This window comes from Plectropomus leopardus, chromosome 4 (assembly GCF_008729295.1).
Source record: "Plectropomus leopardus isolate mb chromosome 4, YSFRI_Pleo_2.0, whole genome shotgun sequence".
Taxonomy (NCBI): domain Eukaryota; kingdom Metazoa; phylum Chordata; class Actinopteri; order Perciformes; family Serranidae; genus Plectropomus; species Plectropomus leopardus.
Genome location: NC_056466.1, coordinates 2,244,493 through 2,265,584, shown reverse-complemented (window position 1 = coordinate 2,265,584; position 21,092 = coordinate 2,244,493). Strand labels below are relative to the sequence as shown.

Sequence of the window (21,092 nt, the reverse complement as noted above, 5' to 3'; positions counted from 1 at the left end):
AAGACTAAAGGATACATTAAAATCGTGTTTTGAAAACGTATCTTTCAATGCTCTGATTGTTTTCCGGCAGCAACCAGGCACTTGGATTAACACTTTATGTCATTAAGTGTCACATGTTGATTTGATTCCATTCAATCAGGACCCTCTTGAGTTTGTGGAGATGTGATTATGTGAGAAATGATCTCAGGATTTCCCGAATGGAGGGTGTGAATTGTTATTTGGCAGCGCTGCACAGTAAATGCCTTTCTCTCTCTTTCTCTCTCTCTCTCTCTCCCTCTTTCTCTCTTTCTGTTTCGTCCTCTCAGATATCTGGATGGTAACCAGTTCACCAATGTTCCCAAGGAGTTAGCCACTTTCAAATACCTGCAGCTTGTGTAAGAGCCACTCGACTAAAACTCTCCATTCACGCGAATCCCCGCACTCCACTCATCCTCAGCCACATCTGTAATCACTCTGCTGACACTCTTTATAACCACGGAAACTGTCAACAGTCGTTCTAATTACACCTTTGTGCTCCGCCGCCTCTTTGAATGCATCCACATTCAGCAAAGGAGCTATTTTATCGGGATACAGGGCAGTTATGCTGACACATTTTTATCGTTTTGTCTCTACGCACATTTAGTTTAAAGTGAAGTAAAGACAGCAAGTTCAAAAAGCTCTGACAGTGAATAACGCACAACTCATAGCTCATGTTATACAGTCTCCTAGTTTCACTGCTCGTAGGCCTGTGACGATTATAGCATTATTGACTTTTTGAGGTCAGCAAAATTTATCGAGGTCATGTTCCTTTTTCAAACTATTTTGCTTTGAACTCTAAGCAAACTGGTTTGATTTCTTTAGAAAAAGCACGGGGGGAAAAAAAGAGTAACTAAAAAAATTGAGTATTACAATTTCAAGAAGCCATGGAAAAATGTCCAAAAAAAATACAGTTACAATTATCATGATTCTTTTTTTAATTATGTTACACAATTATTATAGTTGTAGAAATATTAAATTAATATATATGGTTTTGCTCTTTTTTTTTTCAAATTTTCAGGTAGTTTTCTCTCTCTCTTTCTCTCTCTCCTTTCTTTCTTTCTCCTTTTTTTCCTACAATTTTTTTACATCTGAAATTGCTCTTTGTCTTTTTCCCATGTTTCTTTTAAAGAAGCATTCAGCATTCACATATAACATGGATGTGCACACTCTCAATTTAAGATCACAATCAGCACTTTGACCTCATCCTTACTGTCAATTTTGAATTCTAAATTTTGGCATGTTGGAAGGATATTGTATGTATAACAGCTGCATGTCCAAAAAGCAAAAAAAAGCAAAAACATGGTCATGTATTCATAAACACATCCAGCAGGGGGAGCTGTGGACTGTGTGTTTGCATCTGTGCAGAGTTCAGTTTATTACAAAAAGCTTCATGCATCTTTATATTTATACACACACACACACACACACACATAAAGTTCTTCATGTGATCAAATTGATTTAATGATCATTGGCATTTTAAGATTTTTTTATTGTAAGTGTGTTTGTGTGTGTTTGTCAAGGGGAGAAATCACAGTAGGTGTTATTATTTTCTTTGTGTGTGTACTATATATCTGTGTATTTGTCTGGGACACATGTAGTGTATTTTGTGTGTGTGTGTGTGTGTGTGTGTGTCTACGTGCGTGTGTGTGTGTGTGTGTGTGTGTGTTTGTATTGATAAGAACTTACCTTTGTCTCTGCAGAGATCTGAGCAACAATAAAATCAGCTCCCTGTCCGATGACTCCTTCTCCAACATGAGTCAGCTCACCACGCTGTGAGTCCACACGCACACACACACATGCACACACGCACCTGCGCACACATGCACACATGCACTACACTTATACATGTCATTTGTCAAATATTATGTGGGACTTTGAGTCTCATCAGTTCTTTTGCTGTTTAAAGTCTGTCTGATACAGAAGGATTCATAGACCTCAGCAGCCGAGGGTCTTGACATTGTTTATAACAGATATTTAATCAATACAATCAGCAAGTTGTGTTGTTTCTCCTCCTGCAGGATCCTCAGTTACAACTCTCTGCGCTGCATCCCTCCTCTGGCACTGGGTGGCCTGCGCTCCCTGAGACTGCTGTGAGCTCTCACACACACACACACACACACACACACACACTCACACACTGTAGCTGCTCTCCTCCAGTTCAATCGTGGACACAAGGGATTTCTCCAGTTTTATGGGCTTTTATTACACAAACATGCGGCCACACATGTTTTGAGTCACACTGTGAGAACTCAAAACACACACAAAATCAGAAGATAAAATGATCAATACAAAATTTCTCACAGAAAATTCTTAAAGAAATGTTGGTACCTCATTAGAATAAATAATAATCATAATACCTCTTTGGCCTGCAGCTACATGCACACCTACACACACACACACACACACACACACACACACACACACACACCAGGGATCCTTAAAAAGTTTTAAAATGCAATAAATTCATTAATTTAAAAATAAGGCCTTTAATTTATATTAAATTGACTTAAATTAATCTGTCAAAAAAATCCTTAACTAATTGGTAACATCCTCTTTCTTTGTTGTTGTTGTTGTTGTTGTTGTTGTTGTTGTTGTTGTTGTTGTTGTTAAATAATTTAATAAATTATTTTTCTGAAACTTGTCATGATGGGAATCCAAGCTGTGAAATCTCACATGCAGATTGAGAAACACAAAATCCTCCAGAAAACGAACCAGAAATGCCAAATATTTCCCACTTCTGTCGGTGAACTAAACACATACCTTTACAAAAATATAATATAATCATTGTATTCTATGTGCGCCACCGTAAAAAGACTTATTTTTTGACATTTGACGGAGATAAAACCATTTGGGCAAAACAAAATTGTCCTTGTTCAGTTTTGGTTATTGTAAGATTGATTCTAAACTTAATTCGAAGTCACATTAAAAAAGTTTTAAATCTAACTTGCCTTAAGCTGTAGGAACCCTGACGCACACACACACACACACATACACTCTCACACACATCATGCCACACATGTCACAGGCCAAACCACATCACCGTCGCCCCCTCGCTTTATTACAACAAGCCATCATCTGCTTTTAGACTTTGAGCGTTCCCTCATGTTGCCGCCTGTCACAGTCATTGTGGCCTCTGGGTTTTTCTCTTTGACCGTTTTTGACCCTCCGCCGTGTCCGTCTTTCAGCTCTCTCCATGGCAACGACATCTCGGAGCTGCAGCAGGGCATCTTCAGCGACGTGGCCTCCCTGTCTCACCTGTAAGCACTCAAATATACATGCAGCATGCACACATGTACATGAGTAATGACAGCAGGGCCTGTCCTTGCTGACAGAATGAGGTCTCTGTGTGTGTGTGTGTGTGTGTGTGTGTGTGTGTGTGTGTGTGTGTGTGTGCGTGTGTGTGTGCGTGTGTGATGCATGTTCATCCCCCTGCTTTTATGGCTCCAGTCAGATAGAGTCCAGTTCTCAGAGACTGAGTGGTTTCAAGTGGCTGCTTGGTGGATTGAATTAGCCGGAGTGAGAGATCCATCGTTTCCCATGGGTCTATTGATCTGAGCCTGCACGCGTGTGTGTGTGTGCGTGCGTGCATGCGTTTATGTGTGTGTGTATATACAGTATAATCATCTTCAGTCAAGCATGACCCGTGTGAGTCAATGTGAGGGTCTACAGTAAGTGTGGAGGGAGGAGAGCGGAGATGGATGTTGGTGGAGAGGCTGGAGATGAAAAGGATTAAGAAAGGGAGGAGAAGAAGAAGTGATGGAGAGCAGGAGGAGGGAGTATTTTTATTTTTGCCTTCTGAAGCATAAAAATCAATTCTGAAATAAAATCCTGCCAGTCAGGATAATGAGTCAGGCTGTAAAATGATCTTTTGCAACCGATTTTAGTGCTGAGATTGACTTTTTTTTTTGCTTTTGATGCTTCTCTGATGCTTTGTTTGTCTGATGGTGAATCACCATATTTAGAGTGGAAATCCAGCATTTCATGTCTTTGTCAGTCAGAATTTATTTGTATAGCAATTTTCATCCAAGCAAAGCACTTTGTATGAAACACACACACACACACACACACACAAAGATAAAAAAGCAAGACTTTGTAATTAATTAAAGCACTAAAGTAAGAGTTCTTAATAAAACCCTCAAGATTAAAATAATAATAATAATAATGTCCAGACAGATATATTCATAATTCTCTTTATTATATTTTCTTAATATTTCTTTATTCTTGTGACTTTTGGCTTATTTCTTGCTATAAGTTGCTTGATGCCCTGTTCCCATGTTTTTGAACGAAATCAAGCCAGTTTGCTCAGAACAGAGTTTTACATGTTCACGGTCGTTCCGTGTACGTTTACACGCGGTCTCACCTGACGGGATCCAGGTGAGCTGATGTGACATAAGACGTGTGTCAGTGACAGACAGGAAGTGTTGTCCTCCTCATCATTTGTTCCTGATGGAAATCCACTAAAGAGAACTGCAGATTCTCACATATGACCTTTGTGTGTGTGTGTGTGTGTGTGTGTGTGTGTGTGTGTGTGTGTGTGTGTGTGTGTGTGTGTGTGAGACGATGGCTGGGAGGACTGAGAGCTCCACCATGTGGCTTCAGAAATTAGTGCAAAAATTGTTGATGTATTTTTTGTTTTAACTTTCTTTCTTTCTTTCTTTTTCTTTTTTCCATTTTTTTTGTCTTTTAATCCATTCTTTTTGTCCGTTTTTCTTTGTCATTTTCTTTTTCCTTTTTTGTCATTGTCTTTATTTCTCCATCTGTCTTTCTTTTTTTTCTTTATTTCTTTTCTTTGTTTTTTCTCTTTTTTCTTTTTTTCCTTTCTTCCTGTCTGCCTTGTTTTCTGTCTTGTTACTTTCCTTTTTCTTTGTTTTTTATTTATCTTTTGTGTAGTTTTGTCTTAATTTCTCCATTTATCTTTCCTTTTTCCTTTCTTTCTGTCATTTTACCTCTCTCTTTTACTCTTTTCTGTTTTTCTCTCTTTTTTCTTTTTTCGTTATCCTTTCTTTCTGTCTGTCTGCCTTTGCGTCTCCATCTGTTGTCCGTCTTGTTTTCTTGTTTTTTCTTTCTTTTGAATGAATCTTTTATCCTTTTCCTCTCTCTTTCTCTAGCTTTCTTCTTACCATTTCTTTTCCTGTCATACTATCTCCTCCTTTCCAACCCTCCAACCTGTCTCATCTTTTCTTCAACGTTTTCACCTTTTTCTTTCTCTCCTTTTAATTTTTTTCTTCTTCTTCACTCCATCTACACCTTACTACTTATTTTGCATCATTCTCTCCACTTATCATTTCTCCCTTGTTTCCATTTCTTTTCTCCATTCATTTTCATTTTCTTCCCCTCCATTTCCCTTTGGTTTCTTCCTCCATAAACACTTCTTGTGCTTTTTCTTCACATCTTCTCCTTTCTTTCTGCAGAGATCCTCCTCTCTGTCAGTGACCTGACTCTTTGTTTACCTCTGTCTATCAGAGCGATCGGAGCCAACCCTCTGTACTGTGACTGCCGCCTGCTCTGGCTGTCAGACTGGGTGAAGAGCGGCTATAAGGAGCCCGGCATCGCCCGCTGTGCCGGACCGCGCGGCATGGAGGGCAAGCTGCTGCTCACCACTCCCGCCGACAAATTCCAGTGTCTGGGTATGAAAACACGCACCTGCTAACTGCACACGAAGGAAAAAACCTTTGGTAGCTTCATATTTTGCACTCATTTGGATCATTTTGTCTTTATAAATCAAAGTGACCTAACATGTACCGTCTTCACATGATGCTAATATCATCTTTTTCAGAAATTTGTGATGTAAACAAATATAATTGGCTTATTTTTTCTTTTTTTTTCATCCTGCGTGATTCTGCCATCGTTTGTGAAAAGAGCTAAGAGAACAAACACCCACACACTGACGCTTCCTAATAGATGAAGCGATAGATAGATGAATAGATTAATAAAAGTAGGCTTTTTAGTGGCTGTGACCTTCATCAGGAGTTGGCGTCTTTCACTCCTACACACCTGTCACAGCCGAAGATGCTGCCGTGCTCACTGTATTTAACCGAGGCAAAAAAAAAGTTGCCTTCATTAAAGAAAAAAATTTGCAGGAGACACACAATTCCTGAGAATATTCTCATCGTGTGAGCTGAATTTAAATTTTCTTGTATTTTATTTAAGATGCACAGGCCCCTATTTTAAGAGCGCAATCAGAAAAAATATTATGCACAATGCTGGTTATGTGTGCAAGGTCACAGCGGGGGCGAAGCAGACATGATATTTTCATTCAGATGGACACAAGTGAACGATGGCTACTCTGGGAATGAGTAGAATAAAACTGCATCGAATAAGTCTAATTTATGTGACTGATGTCGCTTTAAATAAACGATTTGTTAAGTCGCTTCAGTTAGATTTCATCATTTACATTTGAGTTATAAATTACTTTTTTGTTTCATTTTTCAGGCTGAAACCAACATCAATATTTGAGAGCTAACAAAGTTAATTGGATGATATTCTTTTTCAAGATAAGGAGGCTATGTTGTATCGTCACGTCTTTAATTGGTAGTTCGTATATTTGGTTATGGAGGCAGCGCCGCCAATACTGCGGCGGCGCTGGCTGCTGCCCGCTGACATCGACAGCCGTAGATACAGTATTAAACAATAAAGTTATGGTGACAGCAGCATGTGTAGATGATTGCTGAAGTTAGGCAGTGACCTCGAGTGACCAATGAACGTACGTTATATGGGAAGCTGTCGTTGTTAGCCGGGCTAATCGGGTATCACCAGGTGGGCTGCTGCTGTTCGCCCGGTTAGCTGCCGCTGTTCGCCCGGTGAGCAAACACGGTGATCTTTACTTATTCAGATTTGCATATCGCATATAATAAAGTGATGAGGCGCTGTAATATGCTGTACTACCTAACGTAAGCTAACACAGGCAGTTAATAAAAAGCTGAATTTAATCGTTACTAACCTGTTACATTTGGAAAAAAAATTAAAAGATATGTGATTTCATGTTGTTATATAATTTCATCCCTTCTGATAATATTTTTGACCCACTTCTCGCTCTCAGACAGCGCCACAAATAAAGGCATGTGTATTTCACGTTCTGGTTTTTTTCTAACGTTAAAGTTTGCCACGACCGTTAGAGCAGCTGAGAGCTGCACAGATTCCTCCCCAAACTCCCAGACATGGTTTTCAAAAGTAACGTTACACAGTCAGTAAAGGTAAAACTAGAGAACTGTTCACTTCTCAGTACCGTTTGCATTCAAACAGATGTGGTAGTGAGGGAGATGCCACCGTAATAATGGCGACTTCTTCCGGTATTCGTCTATAAAGTATTAAGACCGCTAAGACCGCTTCACATGTGGCGTTTTTGTTTACATTTTACTTTATAGTTTACTTAGCTCAGTTTTAGCAGCACCACAGTCACAAAAAAGGTAGAAGAAGGTAGATTTATTCTTAATTTTTTAATCAAAGTTTAAATGTTTTTAAACTAAAATTATGCCCAGATCTTACATATAGCTCCTTTAATGCACATCATGGACCAAATTTTGCAAATTCAACCGAGAAACTTTTAGTTATTTGACTTTAGCAACAGGTGCTGAGGTTAGTACAAAAAGTACTGCTGTGCTAGCCAATTTACATTATCTGCTTGTTTAATATTTATTTTCAAATTCTACCTCACAGCATTTAATGACTTTGCTTGAAAATATATTCCCAGACAAAAGGTGACCGAGTCTTTGCAATTAGAGCACCCAGACAGTGGAACACCCACTGAGACTAAACAGACTGCATCTCTAACGTCTTTAAATCCTTTATGCAAACTTGGTATGGTTTTTGTGGTTTTACCTTTCCGTCCCTGCAGTTTTCTCCTCCGCTTTTAACTTTAATTTTTATTGCTTGGTATTATTAGCTCACTCTTTTTTTTTTCCTTTGAAGCACTTTGTAAAAAAAGATCTACACAAGCAAAGTTTATTATCATCTTTAAATTTGGCCTGTCATATTGCCCATGCTGCCTCATCAGTCAGACTGTAATCAACTTACTGTGTGACCCCGAAAACAGTTGGCTGTAGCGGTGATGATCTATCTGAGAGTGCAGAGAGCGATCTGTTATTCAGTGTTTTGTTTTATTCATATGCGTGCAGGGGTTTTCTTTCAACAGTCTCTCTTTTTTTCGCATTGATCAAAAAGCTTAATTAACCACCAGAATCTTAAAGTTGTGAAGCAATGAAATACGAGGAGGTTCGGAGGTGAATATTTTTAACAGCTGAAAACTCACAATGTGGAGTTGAACTTGTGTTATAACAGCAGACGCTCGATCCCACCCTCTTCATCGTGTGAAGACAGTGTGAACTTTTCAGTAGTGACAGCGTGATCAGACCCTGTGTGCATCATCACAGGCGCTAATTGTTGCATTTTTTAAAACACTGTGGCACTAAAAGAATGAATTGTGAAGAGCTCACAGTAATTAATGTTCCCCCACGTCTGCATGGAGCCTTTTTGTTTTGCTTAGCGCAAGTCACACTTCTCTAAATGTGAGTTTGACACGTGGCAGGTAATGTCACCTTCTTCCTGCTCATTCACAATAAAACAGGCTTCATTAATTTGTGTTAAATTTCATGCTTGTGCACTTTTATATGAGCATCAAAAGTAGGGGTCGACCGATATCGATACTGATTATGTGTAGTTAATGAGACCAATAACCAGTATTTTAAACCCATATGCATTCACTATAACAAAGAAAATCTTTTTGTCAATGTAAATATATAAAACTGAAACTTTCAATATCATGTACAGCAAGTTTCCAGCAACTTTTTAAAAAAAATATTTATATATAGTTGAGTGAAAATTGAAATAAAAAGTGATTAAATAAAAATAGCCTCTTGAAGGTTTACAAAGTAAAAGTTCCTCCCATTCTGGCACTTTCTTTGCACTTTTTTAATTCATTTATTTTATCGGCGATCATTAAAATAAAACAGCGGTAATCAGTAAAATGCCAGATATCCGCCCCAATAATCAGCCCGGCTGATAATCTGTCGACCCAAAATCAAAAGTAATAATTGATATATATCAGCTTTTCAGTGACTTTGACAAGTCAACATTTTAAAGGAATAGCTGACAGGATAAAAATTAAATAAATAAACCAAAAAAAAGTCTTTATAATGCTTGTCCAAAGTGATTTAAGTGTCCTGAAGCCCTGACGTGCCAAATCATGTTAATCATTTTCTTTCTTACTTTCCTCTTTCTTTCTTACTTTTCTTTTCATGTGCTTTGTGTGCCAGTCAGTCTACTTTGTGAGGGTCTCTGTGTCCTGTGAATGTGAATGACGTTGGTCATGAATTGTGTGAACATGAATATAGTTAAATGTCTTTCACGATCAATACAAAGCGAAGAGAAAAATATAATAACATGTTTCATTCAGCCACCAGCTTTTATCTAACGGACATTTTTCTTTAGAGTTCTGTCTTTTTCTTTCATATATCAAGCCCCTCGTGTCGCCTGCTGACCTCAGAAAGTCAGAGAACTTTTTTCTCCTGCTGTTTATCGTCTTTATGAAGACCAAACCTCTAACTGATTTGTGTGTGTGTGTGTGTGTGTGTGTGTGTTGTCAGGTCCCGTCGAGGCATCTGTCCAGGCCAAATGCAGCCCCTGTGTGACCTCTCCCTGCCAGAATCAGGGTGTCTGTCAGGTCCACCACACGGAGCTGTACACCTGCACATGCAAGTCCGGCTTCACGGTACGACACTGCGTGTTTGTGTTGTATGTGTGTGTGTTAGTCGCGTGCTGCATAGAGGCTCTCGTGATCTAGTTAGCGAGTTTGTCCATTTTTTCCGTCACCTTGTGGTGTTTAATCAAAAATTTTCTACACACACACACAAACAACAATCCATTTACAAAACCACTGATCCAATATTTCACGTGTTTGCGTGCTGTCGGTGATTATTTTGAGCCCACATCTGTCTCTGAGAATAATCCCATCAGTTACTCAGATGATCTAATGCTCGACAAAATGCTTTGTATTCTATGTTTGTGTGTGTGTGTGTGTGTGTGTGTGTGATACTTTAGGGTAAACACTGTGAGACTCCGGTGGATGCCTGTGTCAGTAATCCCTGCACAAACGGAGGAATCTGCATCAGTGACGAGCAGACGAGAGGGTTCAGGTAACAACTGCAAATGTATGAGAGGCAAAAAAAACACACACACAAACAAAACAAACAATAGATGCACTCTGCTGTAAACCTGCTCATTTTAATGTATTTTTTAAAAAATGTTAGTTAACTAAGATCTTTATTTCAACAAATAAAAATGATAAAATTATGGGCAAAAACAACAATATCGGATTTAAAGGTTGTTTGATAAATGTGTATGATTGGATTTGATCTCACTCAGTGGTAATATGATTAAGGGATTAACAAATTTAAAACAGTCAAAGAATGAGAAATAGATAGCAATAAAAAAACAATAATATATAAACATTGGTATCAGTATCTCCAGTTTCATTCGAAAGTGAATATGTACTTTTTAATATTATTTTACATGATCACATATTGTGTTTTTTTTTCCTTTGGTTTAGTTTATTTCTCTTATATTTTTTTTGCAATTTTTTAAGGATTATTTTTTTCAGGATTTTAGCCTTTTAATGATAGGACAGCTCAAGTGTGAAAGAGTATCAGCATCCCCAGTTCAATTTTAAAGTGAATATGTACTTCTTATTATTATTTTACATTATCACATATTGTTTTATTTATAATATATAATTATATACAATTATTTTAATATGTCTTTTGCAATTTTTGGGGGGGGGTATTAAGCCTTTAATGGATACGACAGCTAGGAGGAACGTGAAAGGGGAGAGAAACAGAGAGAGGACGACATGCAGCAAAGGGCCGAGGCCAGAATCGAACCCGCGGCCGCTGCAGCGAGGACACAGCATGCAATTTCTGCCATTTTTATTTAGATTATCGACGTGTCAGTGCAGTGTAATGTTGATCTAAGTCTGAAATATCTCAATATCCGTTGGATGGATGCCACCAACAACGGCATCAAAAAGTCCACGTCATGATGGAATAACTCCTGAAAGTAATGAGCGAATTCATGTTAGTTACATGTTGACATTAAGGCTGAAGTGAAATGCTAACAGTGTCGGCATGTGAAATTTGCCAATTTTAATTGTTAGCATCTTTACACATAAGACACATTAACATGTCACATGCTTTAGAAATATATATATAAATATGGCTGCTTCATTCTGAACATCTGTGAAGCATTTCAGGACTCAGGTGATAAACACACCCGTTTTCACAGTTTTCAGGTTTCTAACAGGTGTTTATTGGAGATTATGTTTTGCGAACACAATGACATCTGCCGTCAGACGACCCTTCACAACATGAAGCACTAATAAGCTGGTTAATAGCTGATGAATCAACATATTTTGTAAGGTGTCAGTATTTTATTATACCTTACTGCCTGTGAATATTACAGTTTATTTTTGTCTTTGTTTTCGTGTGTGTAGCTGTGCATGTGCATTTGGTTTCCACGGTACTTTCTGCGAGGTGAACGTGGACGACTGTCAGGACCACGGGTGTGAGAACGATGCCACCTGTGTGGACGGAGTGGGAAACTACACCTGCCTGTGTCCTCCAAACTACACAGGTGTGACACCAGCATCGATCGCCACTTTACATCCTCCTTCCACCCAGTGATGTCCATAAACGTTTTAGTCTGGCTTTTATGCAGTGTCTTACTCTCACAATTTGATGGTTTATACTTATTTTATTTATTAAGATCAATTTTTAAGACCCATTCTTGCTTATTTATTGAAACGTGCTATAAAATTAAATAAATAATAACATAGTTAAGAAAATAAATTGTTTGGCCTCAAAGTAGAAACTGCGACGTGATTCCTCTTCTTCTCCTCTCGCTCTCAGGTCTGTTTTGTGAGGAAGAGGAAGGTGTGTGTTCTCCAGGTAGAAACCCCTGTCAGCATCAGTCCACCTGCATCAGCACTCCTACCGGCCCCAGGTGACAACACACACACACACACACACACACACACACACTATATCACTGCCATGCTCAGCAAAGTTTCAGATCCCAGATGAGATTAAAAATATAGACACACACAGACAAACACATACAAAGGTGAATTTTGCTGAGGTCTGTGTTGACTCCCCAAAAACCCACACCATGTGTCATGTTGTATATGTGTGTGTGTGTGTGTTCCAGGTGTGTGTGTATTCCAGGCTGGGTGGGGCCAGACTGCAGTATAGATTATAATGAATGTGTGGACCATCGCTGTCAGAACGGAGCTCAGTGTGTCGACCATCTGGACGGTTACAGCTGCGTCTGTCCGCAGGGATACAGGTACTGACAACAACAAAAACAAAAAGGGAATGCTGGGAATACTAGTGCTCTGTAGATAGACTGTCAGAGCTCAGAGGATACTGGAAATTTAGAAATATGGTTTCCATTCTCATGTTAAGACTTCAGTGAAGGCATTATCCAAATCTGTGTGTGTTTAACATGTAAGGTACTGTGCAAAAGTTACTCAAAATTATACAAAATAATTTTAAAAATCAGCTGGTTTTTGAACTTCTGTCTTGTAAATCAAATGACGATTTGATGTGGAGGATTTCCCGCACCCCCGACAGAGGTCCTAACTAAGCCCCTAATGTCCTAAAATCATAGGAAAGTCTTAAAATTAGGGCTGGGCGATAAAACAATAACGATATCAATCGCAATATAACCTTTCCTTGATTGAAATATGAGACGTAGTTGACAGAATGTCGATAGAACACATTCCAGTCATGTTTTGACAGACAACACGAACAGTAAATGATAATAAGAATAGCGCCGCGGCGAACCAAACAACAGCTGAGTGTTTGACAGCCACAGCATTTCCTCATCGTGGATCAAACAGCTGATGGTCCGACAGCAGCGCAGTGAGACAGACAAACAGAGCGCAGCTTCTCCTCAAAGCACCAAAGCATCTGAAACAGACACGTTTGCAGAGGTGTAAATAATCGTTCATTAATCGGAATTGAAGTAAAATGTTCGATTAATCGTGAAATTGATTTTAGGTATGAGGTTCAGACCTTTTATTTTAGTAACTGGACCTCTTTGAATTTTAGTAGAATAGGTCCTCCAGTTGGTGATGCCTAGTCTACAGTTTATTTGTCATGTTCAATGTCTGACAGAAAATAAATATTTAAGCCAAAATCATGATATCTTCATATCTCATTTAGGAGTAAAAGAGAACCTTTAAGCTTGACAAAAATAGTGATTTGATGTATATCGTGATAACCGACTATATATCAACTGATATGAAAAAAATTGTCGTGATAAGACTTTTTTCCATATCACTTAGCCCTACTTAAAATCCTAGAAATGTCCTAAAATTCTAGAAATGCCCTAAAATCTTAGGAACGTCCTAAAATCCAAGAAACATCCTAAAATCTTAGAAATGTCAGAAAATCCTATAAACATCCTGAAATCATAGGATTGTCTTAAAATCTTCGAAATGTCCTAAAATCCTAGAAACATCCAAAAATCTTAGAAATGTCTTTAAATCATAGAAATGTCCTAAAAATCCTGCAAATGTCCTAAAACCCTAGAAATGTCCTAAAGATCTTAGAAATGTCCTAAAATCCTTTAAGTGTTCTAAAATCTAAGAATTGTCCTAAATCCTTAAAATGTCCAAAAATTGGAGAAATGTCCTTAAATCACAGAAACACATTTGGCCCCGGGGCCTCCTGTCATTTTGCAAAAGTGGCCTCTAAGCAAAGCTAGTTAAGTTCTCTGTTCTGGAGGAGTATTCTGAAGTTTGCACACCTGAAAAGGATGTTGGTATCTGTTTGTGTCCACTGATATTTAAGAAATAATAACTTATAGCCTCATTACAGAGTGACCTCATCCAGATCCACTCAGCGATCTCACTGATGTTCACAAAACAGAAATCGTTCACCGATTCCCTCTTGGACGTCTTCTTTTTCCCCTCAGTGGTGAGTTTTGTGAGGTGGCCCTTCCTCCCCCGTCCCCCTGCCAGCTGGCGCAGTGTCAGAACGGCGCCCCCTGTGTGGAGAAGACGGGGACTGCGGTCTGTCAGTGTCTGCCGGGCTTCGAGGGTCAGAGCTGCGAGAAGCTGCTCAGCGTCAACTTTGTCGACAGGGACTCTTATGTTCAGCTGCAAGACGTCAAGAACTGGCCTCAGACCAACATCACGCTGCAGGTGAGGACGTCACCCCGTAAGTGACAGACACTGACGAATGACCGGAATCAGAAATCAGCCGTAGCACACACACACATACTCAAACTGGTGTCTTAACCCTCTGAAACCTGAATTTATTAGCTCGATATCTTTCAGAAAACATGGGAAACGGACAATGAGCAACTTACCAACAAATGGCCCTATAATTAAGGACCATTTCTCGTCTCTTTTTTAATTGTCCCTCCTTTACTTATCACGAAATTAGTAAAGAGTTACCAGAAAACTACCCGAAAATAAGAATAAATAAATTAAAATAAACAAACCAAAAAAAATAATGATACCCAAAAAAGTGGTTTTTTTAAACATTTTTTTCTGAAACTAACTTTATTTTAAATGTAAAATTGAGAAACGCTCATTTCAGATAATTTTTTTCTCAACTTTTACTCGTGCGTGTGTGCGTGTGTGTGTGTGTGTGTTTCAGGTGTCGACAGCAGAGGAAAATGGTATCTTGCTCTATAACGGTGACAACGAGCCAATCGCAGTCGAGCTCCATCAGGGTCATGTCAGGGTCACATACGATCCCGGTAACCAGCCTGCCACTGCAATCTACAGGTAGACGTTTACGATATTACACATTGTGTTCAGTTAGCTGCCACATATGAACACCACTTTCAGGATTTTTGAGGCCTTAATGCAGTCTCCAGAAGTTAAAAGCTAACGGGGGTATTTACTGCTGTATTTTATGTCTGAGAACAAATGCGAAAGTCTCTTCAGCTTGTGTTAACCACAGACGTTATTTCAGGTTTCTAACCAAAAACCCATAAAAAAAACCCTTTTATTTTCAGATGAGGGTGGTGGAGGTGCTAAAATGCTAACAGATTTCCGGGTTTAAGGACTCATTACTGGGGCTTTCTATATTTCTTCATTTTTTAGAATAAAACATACCTTTATTTATTTATTTTATGAACATTTTTGCATTATAGGGACAATGAGCAGAAAAACAAAAACAGATACAGGAGCAGCGCAAACACACAAAAATATTATGGGGTCATGGGAGGTTTAAAGAGTTAAAACAAATTTTCCTTATTTAAGGTAGGTTATTGCATGTGATACATACAGTTATTATGGGAGATTTGTCTCATTGGCTAAATAAACGCACAGTTTTTCTCCCAATGCTTTTTGAAGTTGCATGGAGCCGGTCATCTGTTTCGTGTTTAACAGTGTTGACAAAAAGTTTTTCGAATGCCAGTATTTTGTTTGGCATTTTTGTTTAATCTTAGGGAGATAGGTATCATCTTTTCATCCCCTTATTTTCTAAAAGGAGCAGATACGTGTGATTTATTTAATTTTTATTTTATCTTTCAGCACATCCAAATATTGAGTTTTGTGCTCCCATAAAACCACAATAAGCAGTTTTATACTAAACAGTGTCGTCTTGCCACAAGGACAGAAATATTGGTGAAAAGGTTTAAGACAAAAGTCCCGTCAGTTAAAACTAAGTATGAAATACATAGTAACTAGCTCGGTTATACTGCTTTTTTCGTGACTCCCATCTGCACCTGACCGGCTCAGCATGTTTAACATCACACTTAACCTCGTTTCTTCAGCCAGCGGCCGCAGTGCAGGTTGATTAGCGTGTTCTCATCTTCAGACTTTGAAGGCTGAGTGTTCGTGAAGCCGAGCGATCCACTGGACTCCCGTCAGGCCCTCGGCAGCCTCTCAGCGCTCCGTAGCCCGGCAACGGCGCTCGGAGCACATTAGTGCGTGATGTGTGTTGTTGCTCAGAGCGAGTGCTGCAGCATTTGGGAATGTGGACAGGAGACAAGGGCGATGTGGATATTCTGGTTAAATCACAGAAGCAGCCAGAGGACACTCAAGCTGAGTGTCCACTTGATCAGGTGTCGAGAGCTTAAATGTTGGATGGTTCACTGTTAAGGAGGAGGAGGAGGAGGAGGAGGCTCGGACACACACACACACACACACACACACACACACACACACACACACACAGTCTGAGGCTATTTGTGTGATAAGCAGCCGCAGAGAAGAGGAGACTGAAAAGAGAAAAGATGAAGAGAACAGAGAACAATACAAGAAGTGAGAAAACAAAGAACTTGAGATTTGAAAAAGAGGGATTCGTCAGTACAAATAGGCAAGGCAGCTTTATTTTTTCGTAAAACAGAGCAATACAAAGTGCTTTATAGAGCAATAAAATAGAAACCATAATAAAGGATACAGACTTACGATAAAAGAATAAAGAAATAAGTTATAAAAGGTAAAATTAATAGCTAGTTATTTTTGAAAATTTAAATAAAAAATATTTTAAATTAGTTAAAGCGAGACAAGGGGTGTAAAGATAAAAAGATTATTTAAAATTATATAAAATCCAGTTTAAAATTAAGTTTAAGTTTATTTGTGGGTAGAGTATGCAGTGTTAAAAAGGAAAATTTTAGCTTAGATTTAGCAGTGCAGTTTTTCCAGGTCTGAGCAGCAGAATGTATGTGTGTATGAGTGTGTGATGAATTTAACCGTCGGTTATTAATCATGGAGTAACAGAACGCTCTGCGGCTCCAACAACAGCTCTCCCATTTTAGTGCAGAGCATCTGATTTTATTTCCAAATGCAGCCAGAGTCAGAGGGCTGGAGCAGACAGAGCTGCACCACTCTGCTTTGCTCCGTGGCTGTCGTCATGGAGACAAGAGACAGTTGACAAAGGCGGGATCCAAGGAGATGTCAATCAAAATATGATCTGCAACACCCACACAGTCTGAAGAAACTATTAAATAAACTACTGTTATCCTCAAAATGAGCAGTTTTCAACTCAGTTTTCTGATAGTTTGGAATATTTATTTTCACTCAGATTTTTGTAGATAATAATAAATAAAATTTAATAATAAAACACTCAACTTTGATAAAATATGTGCATACTTATTACTTATATCAGAGACGCCGCCTCACTACATATTTTAAAAAGAAAACTAAAATCGTATCGCTTCACATTAGCCTTTAGCTAGCTCTACTGTAACAGCTTTGCATTTTGCGTTGCGCTTTCACTCTGCTGCACCTTTTTAAAATGTTGTATTTTCCTTAATTTTTTTGCATTTTATACACAATTTTTAGCTTTATTTGTATGAATATCCATCTTATTCTGTGCATTCTACTTTTTATTCTTGTTTTTATCTTATTTATACCAGTATTATCAAGTGGGTCTCATTCATGTGAAGATGAATTCTATCTATTCTGTTGAGATTTTATTTTGTCTTTACTTGCAGGTTTTATAATGTTTTCTATGTCTTTTGATGTAAAGCGCTCGGTGCATAGAATTTCTTTATTGTAAAGCACGTTGGGCTGCATTTCTTGTATGAAAGGTGCTATACAAATAATTTAATCATTTGGTTCAAAAACGTGAGAATAGGGCAACAAGCACCTTTTTTTTTAAAAAAAAAAAAAAAGAAATAGCCCAAGAATTAGCAACATATAAGTAAAAAGTTACAAGAATAAACTTGAGAATAAGGAGAAAAAAACAAAGAAACGAAAAGAAAAGTAGGAAACAAGAAAAAGAAAAAAAACAAGATATTGACTTCAAAAAAGTGTCAAATCAATTAATTTTCTTTTTCTTTTTTCTGGAGCAAAATTTTTGATATATAATTAAGATAATTGTAAATATAGTTTTTTGGACGTTATTACTATTTTTATTATTGTTATTATTATTCAAGCCATGCTCCCCCCTCTATCTGCAGCACTGAGACGGTGAACGACGGGCAGTTTCACACGGTGGAGCTGGTGACCTTCAATCGCATGGTGAACCTGTCTGTGGACGGAGGAGAGCCGACGACTCTGGACAGTCAGGGCAGCAGCCAGCCGGTGACGGGGGAGGCACCTCTGTACGTCGGAGGTGAGAGCAGAGAGGCAGCGGAGGGTGGAAACATCTACACTCAGAGTAAAAAAAACTCTTCATGTACCAGTTTATAGAATTTCCAAGCTAAATAAAAAAATCTGCTTTCTGTCCAGGTATGCCTGAGGAGGTGATGGATGCCTCTCTGGGTCTGTCCTCTCAGACCCTCAACATGTCCAGCTTCCACGGCTGCATCAGGAACCTCTACATCAACCACGAGCTGCAGGACTTCACCCGCAGCCACATGAAGCCGGGGGTGGTGCCGGGCTGTCAGCCGTGCCGCAAACTCTACTGTCTGCACGGCATCTGTCAGCCCAACGCCGCACAGGTAGGAGACACCTGTCTGACTGTCACCACTCTCGCTCTGCATCCTAAATTTGGCACAGCAGCTGCACGGAGGGGCCGAGCTGTCCTCCCTCTCCGTCTCCACACTAGCACTCTCTCTGTCTGCGTCCACATCCTCATCATCATCGTCATCCACCTGCAAATTACTGTCTGACCTGTTCAAAGGGAGCTATTTGAAGTATACAAGGATACTTTAAATTTCATTGCGATTATTAAATAAAAATCTTGTGAGTTTTTTTCTGTAAAAAATATTTTTATTTTTTTCATTTGTTTGAATTAATTTCTTTGTTTTTTTTTGTCCTTTATATTTTTTCTTTAAAAATGGTTGGCAATACAATGCCTTGCTTTCTGTGGTTGTTTTGCCTTCTGTGTTTCCCATTTCTGCATTATTATTATTATTATTATTATTATTATCATCGTCGTCATCATAATCATCATCATCATCATCACTACAATATTTACTCTGCTTTCTTTCTCAGCTGTTTGGTAACACTAAACTGTTTTTCTTCACTTGAATGTTTCAATAGTCGAGCTCTCTTTGATGATTTAAAGTGCGTCAGGAATTCTTGAGGTGAAGAACACTTGAATGTTATTTTGTATTTTATGGCGTGTCCTTGCAATCAAATATGGTATTTTGAAGCGCTCTCTGTTCTCTTGGAAAACTTGAGGTTAAAGGAGGTGGATTAAAAGAGATTTATGATATTTCAAGTTTTTTTTTTTTTGCACACAGTTATTCAGGTTCAAGCATTTATTGAGATGTTTCTCGGTGCTCTTGCTCTTTCACAGGGTCCCCAGTGTCACTGCCAGCCCGGTTGGACCGGACAACACTGTGACCAGCCAATAACAGGAGGTCTTACTGGAGTGGATGTCGTCACCACGGCAACCGGTGTCAATCCATGTGAAGGCAGCAAGTGAGTTTGGTTTGTTCCAGCATTTAAATCATGCGCTTTACTTTGAAATTTGTCCACTTTGCAAACGTCGTTCCTCGTGATATTGATTTGAAGGTCTCCATTTGACAAATAGAAATATTTTTTTTTAAATTTCATTCTGTTTCCATCCAGGTGTGTGAAAGGTGTGTGCGTGGTGTTGGACGCACAGACGTACCGCTGCGACTGCGACGAGGGGTACCGTGGTGCGTTGTGTAACCTGCAGGAGGAGCCATTTGGCTTTGTGTCAGGGTCTGCAGTGTTTGCACGGCCGGTGTCAGGACACGGAGGACGGAGAGCGCTGCGTCTGTGAGCCGGGATACACCGGAGAGAGCTGTGATATAGGTGCGGACGGACGAGGGATCAGAGTTGGAGCAGCTTATTTGACATAAGTGTCTTTTAGAAATGGCCCAGAGTTTCAGAAAATTATAAATTAATAATTCCAAAAAACTGTAATAATTACTATTAGAATTATGTGTTTGAATTATTATTTATGTTTTTTAGAGCTCCATTTCATGTCATTTCTTTCTCGTTTTTTTATTATTATATACTCTTTTTTTACAATTTTCCAAATGATTTTCTGGTAACTTGAAAAACGGGATCAACATCACTTTTTTGTGCTGCATTCAGATGCTTTTCACGAGTATGTAAACCTTTGGATGGTGGATGGTGTTTGGATGGTTTCTTTGGAAAACTGGTGAAAAGGCAATAGGCAACTTAGCCAAGAAATGTCCACAAATTGTAGAAAATATGTAGATGTTGAAAATTAGTTTGAAAAATCTGTTTTGTTTTGTTTTTTACAGAAAGCTATATTTATTTAGCTATATTATTTTCAGCACTCAGCTTCTTGTTGGCTTACATTTCTGGATTTTTGTTTTTTTCCAGGTAATTTTCTTGCACTTTATTAATTTCTTGGAAATTTTGGAGTCATTTCTTCTTGCTTGTTGCCTTCTTCCCATATTTTTTAAAGAAATTGAGAAAGTTATCTCATGTTCTAAAGGCTTAACTGCTAAGACGTGGTCGTCTCTTAATCTCTGTCCTCGTCCACAGAGTCCCCGTGTCGAGGTGAGCCGGTGAGAGATTATCACCGCCTGCAGCACGGGACCGTCCTCTGCCAGACATCCAAGCCTTTCTCCTGGGTGGAGTGTCGGGGGCGGTGCCAGGCGGGCACTGAGCCGGGCGCCACCGCCTCCGCTTCCTGCTGCGCTCCCCTGAGGGTCCGACGCCGGCGGCTCACCTTCGAATGCGACGACGGGACCTCGTTTACGCAGGACGTGGAGAAGCCTGTGGAGTGTGGCTGCAAGGAGTGTGTGTAGTGCTGTGGATGTGAACGGTGCGCACATACAGACACACACACACACACAACACACACACCGAGCGGTACACACACTGTAGGGATCACTGATAAACGGACATTTTGGTGTTTGTTTTGTGTGTTTTTCGCGCACAGACGCAGTTTTGTAACATAAGACAGTTCTTCCCTCTCCAAACACGAAATCAACGAGTCAACCTCATCGTCATCTTCCTCCTCTTCGCCCGCCGCAGTGGCGCCTGCGCGCTGACTACCTAACTCCAGCTCATTTTTAATACTCGTGTGTGAAAAGCCTCCGTATGCCTTCTCGTATGTGTTTCTGCAACACGTTCTCACTCCGAACTCGTCACATGTTGCCGCTCTGTCAGTGACCTTCTGCGTCTACCTGCGACGTTTTAGGCATGGTTCTGCGTCAGCTGT

At 39.3% G+C, this 21,092-nt stretch overlaps 1 protein-coding gene across 1 annotated transcript in view; it reads left to right on the top strand.

The window, feature by feature from the left end:
• Positions 1 to 20,676, top strand: part of LOC121942024 (slit homolog 1 protein-like) — a 39,015-nt gene extending 18,339 nt beyond the window's left edge. Inside the window, 18 exon segments of the mRNA XM_042485086.1 lie at positions 306 to 374; positions 1,719 to 1,790; positions 2,037 to 2,108; positions 3,204 to 3,275; positions 5,482 to 5,645; positions 9,600 to 9,724; positions 10,054 to 10,148; positions 11,501 to 11,640; positions 11,916 to 12,009; positions 12,214 to 12,351; positions 13,987 to 14,215; positions 14,676 to 14,806; positions 17,935 to 18,089; positions 18,206 to 18,417; positions 19,221 to 19,345; positions 19,496 to 19,601; positions 19,603 to 19,705; positions 20,411 to 20,676. Coding sequence (XP_042341020.1) covers positions 306 to 374; positions 1,719 to 1,790; positions 2,037 to 2,108; positions 3,204 to 3,275; positions 5,482 to 5,645; positions 9,600 to 9,724; positions 10,054 to 10,148; positions 11,501 to 11,640; positions 11,916 to 12,009; positions 12,214 to 12,351; positions 13,987 to 14,215; positions 14,676 to 14,806; positions 17,935 to 18,089; positions 18,206 to 18,417; positions 19,221 to 19,345; positions 19,496 to 19,601; positions 19,603 to 19,705; positions 20,411 to 20,676 — 2,368 coding nt within the window.
• Positions 20,677 to 21,092: the final 416 nt, after the last annotated feature.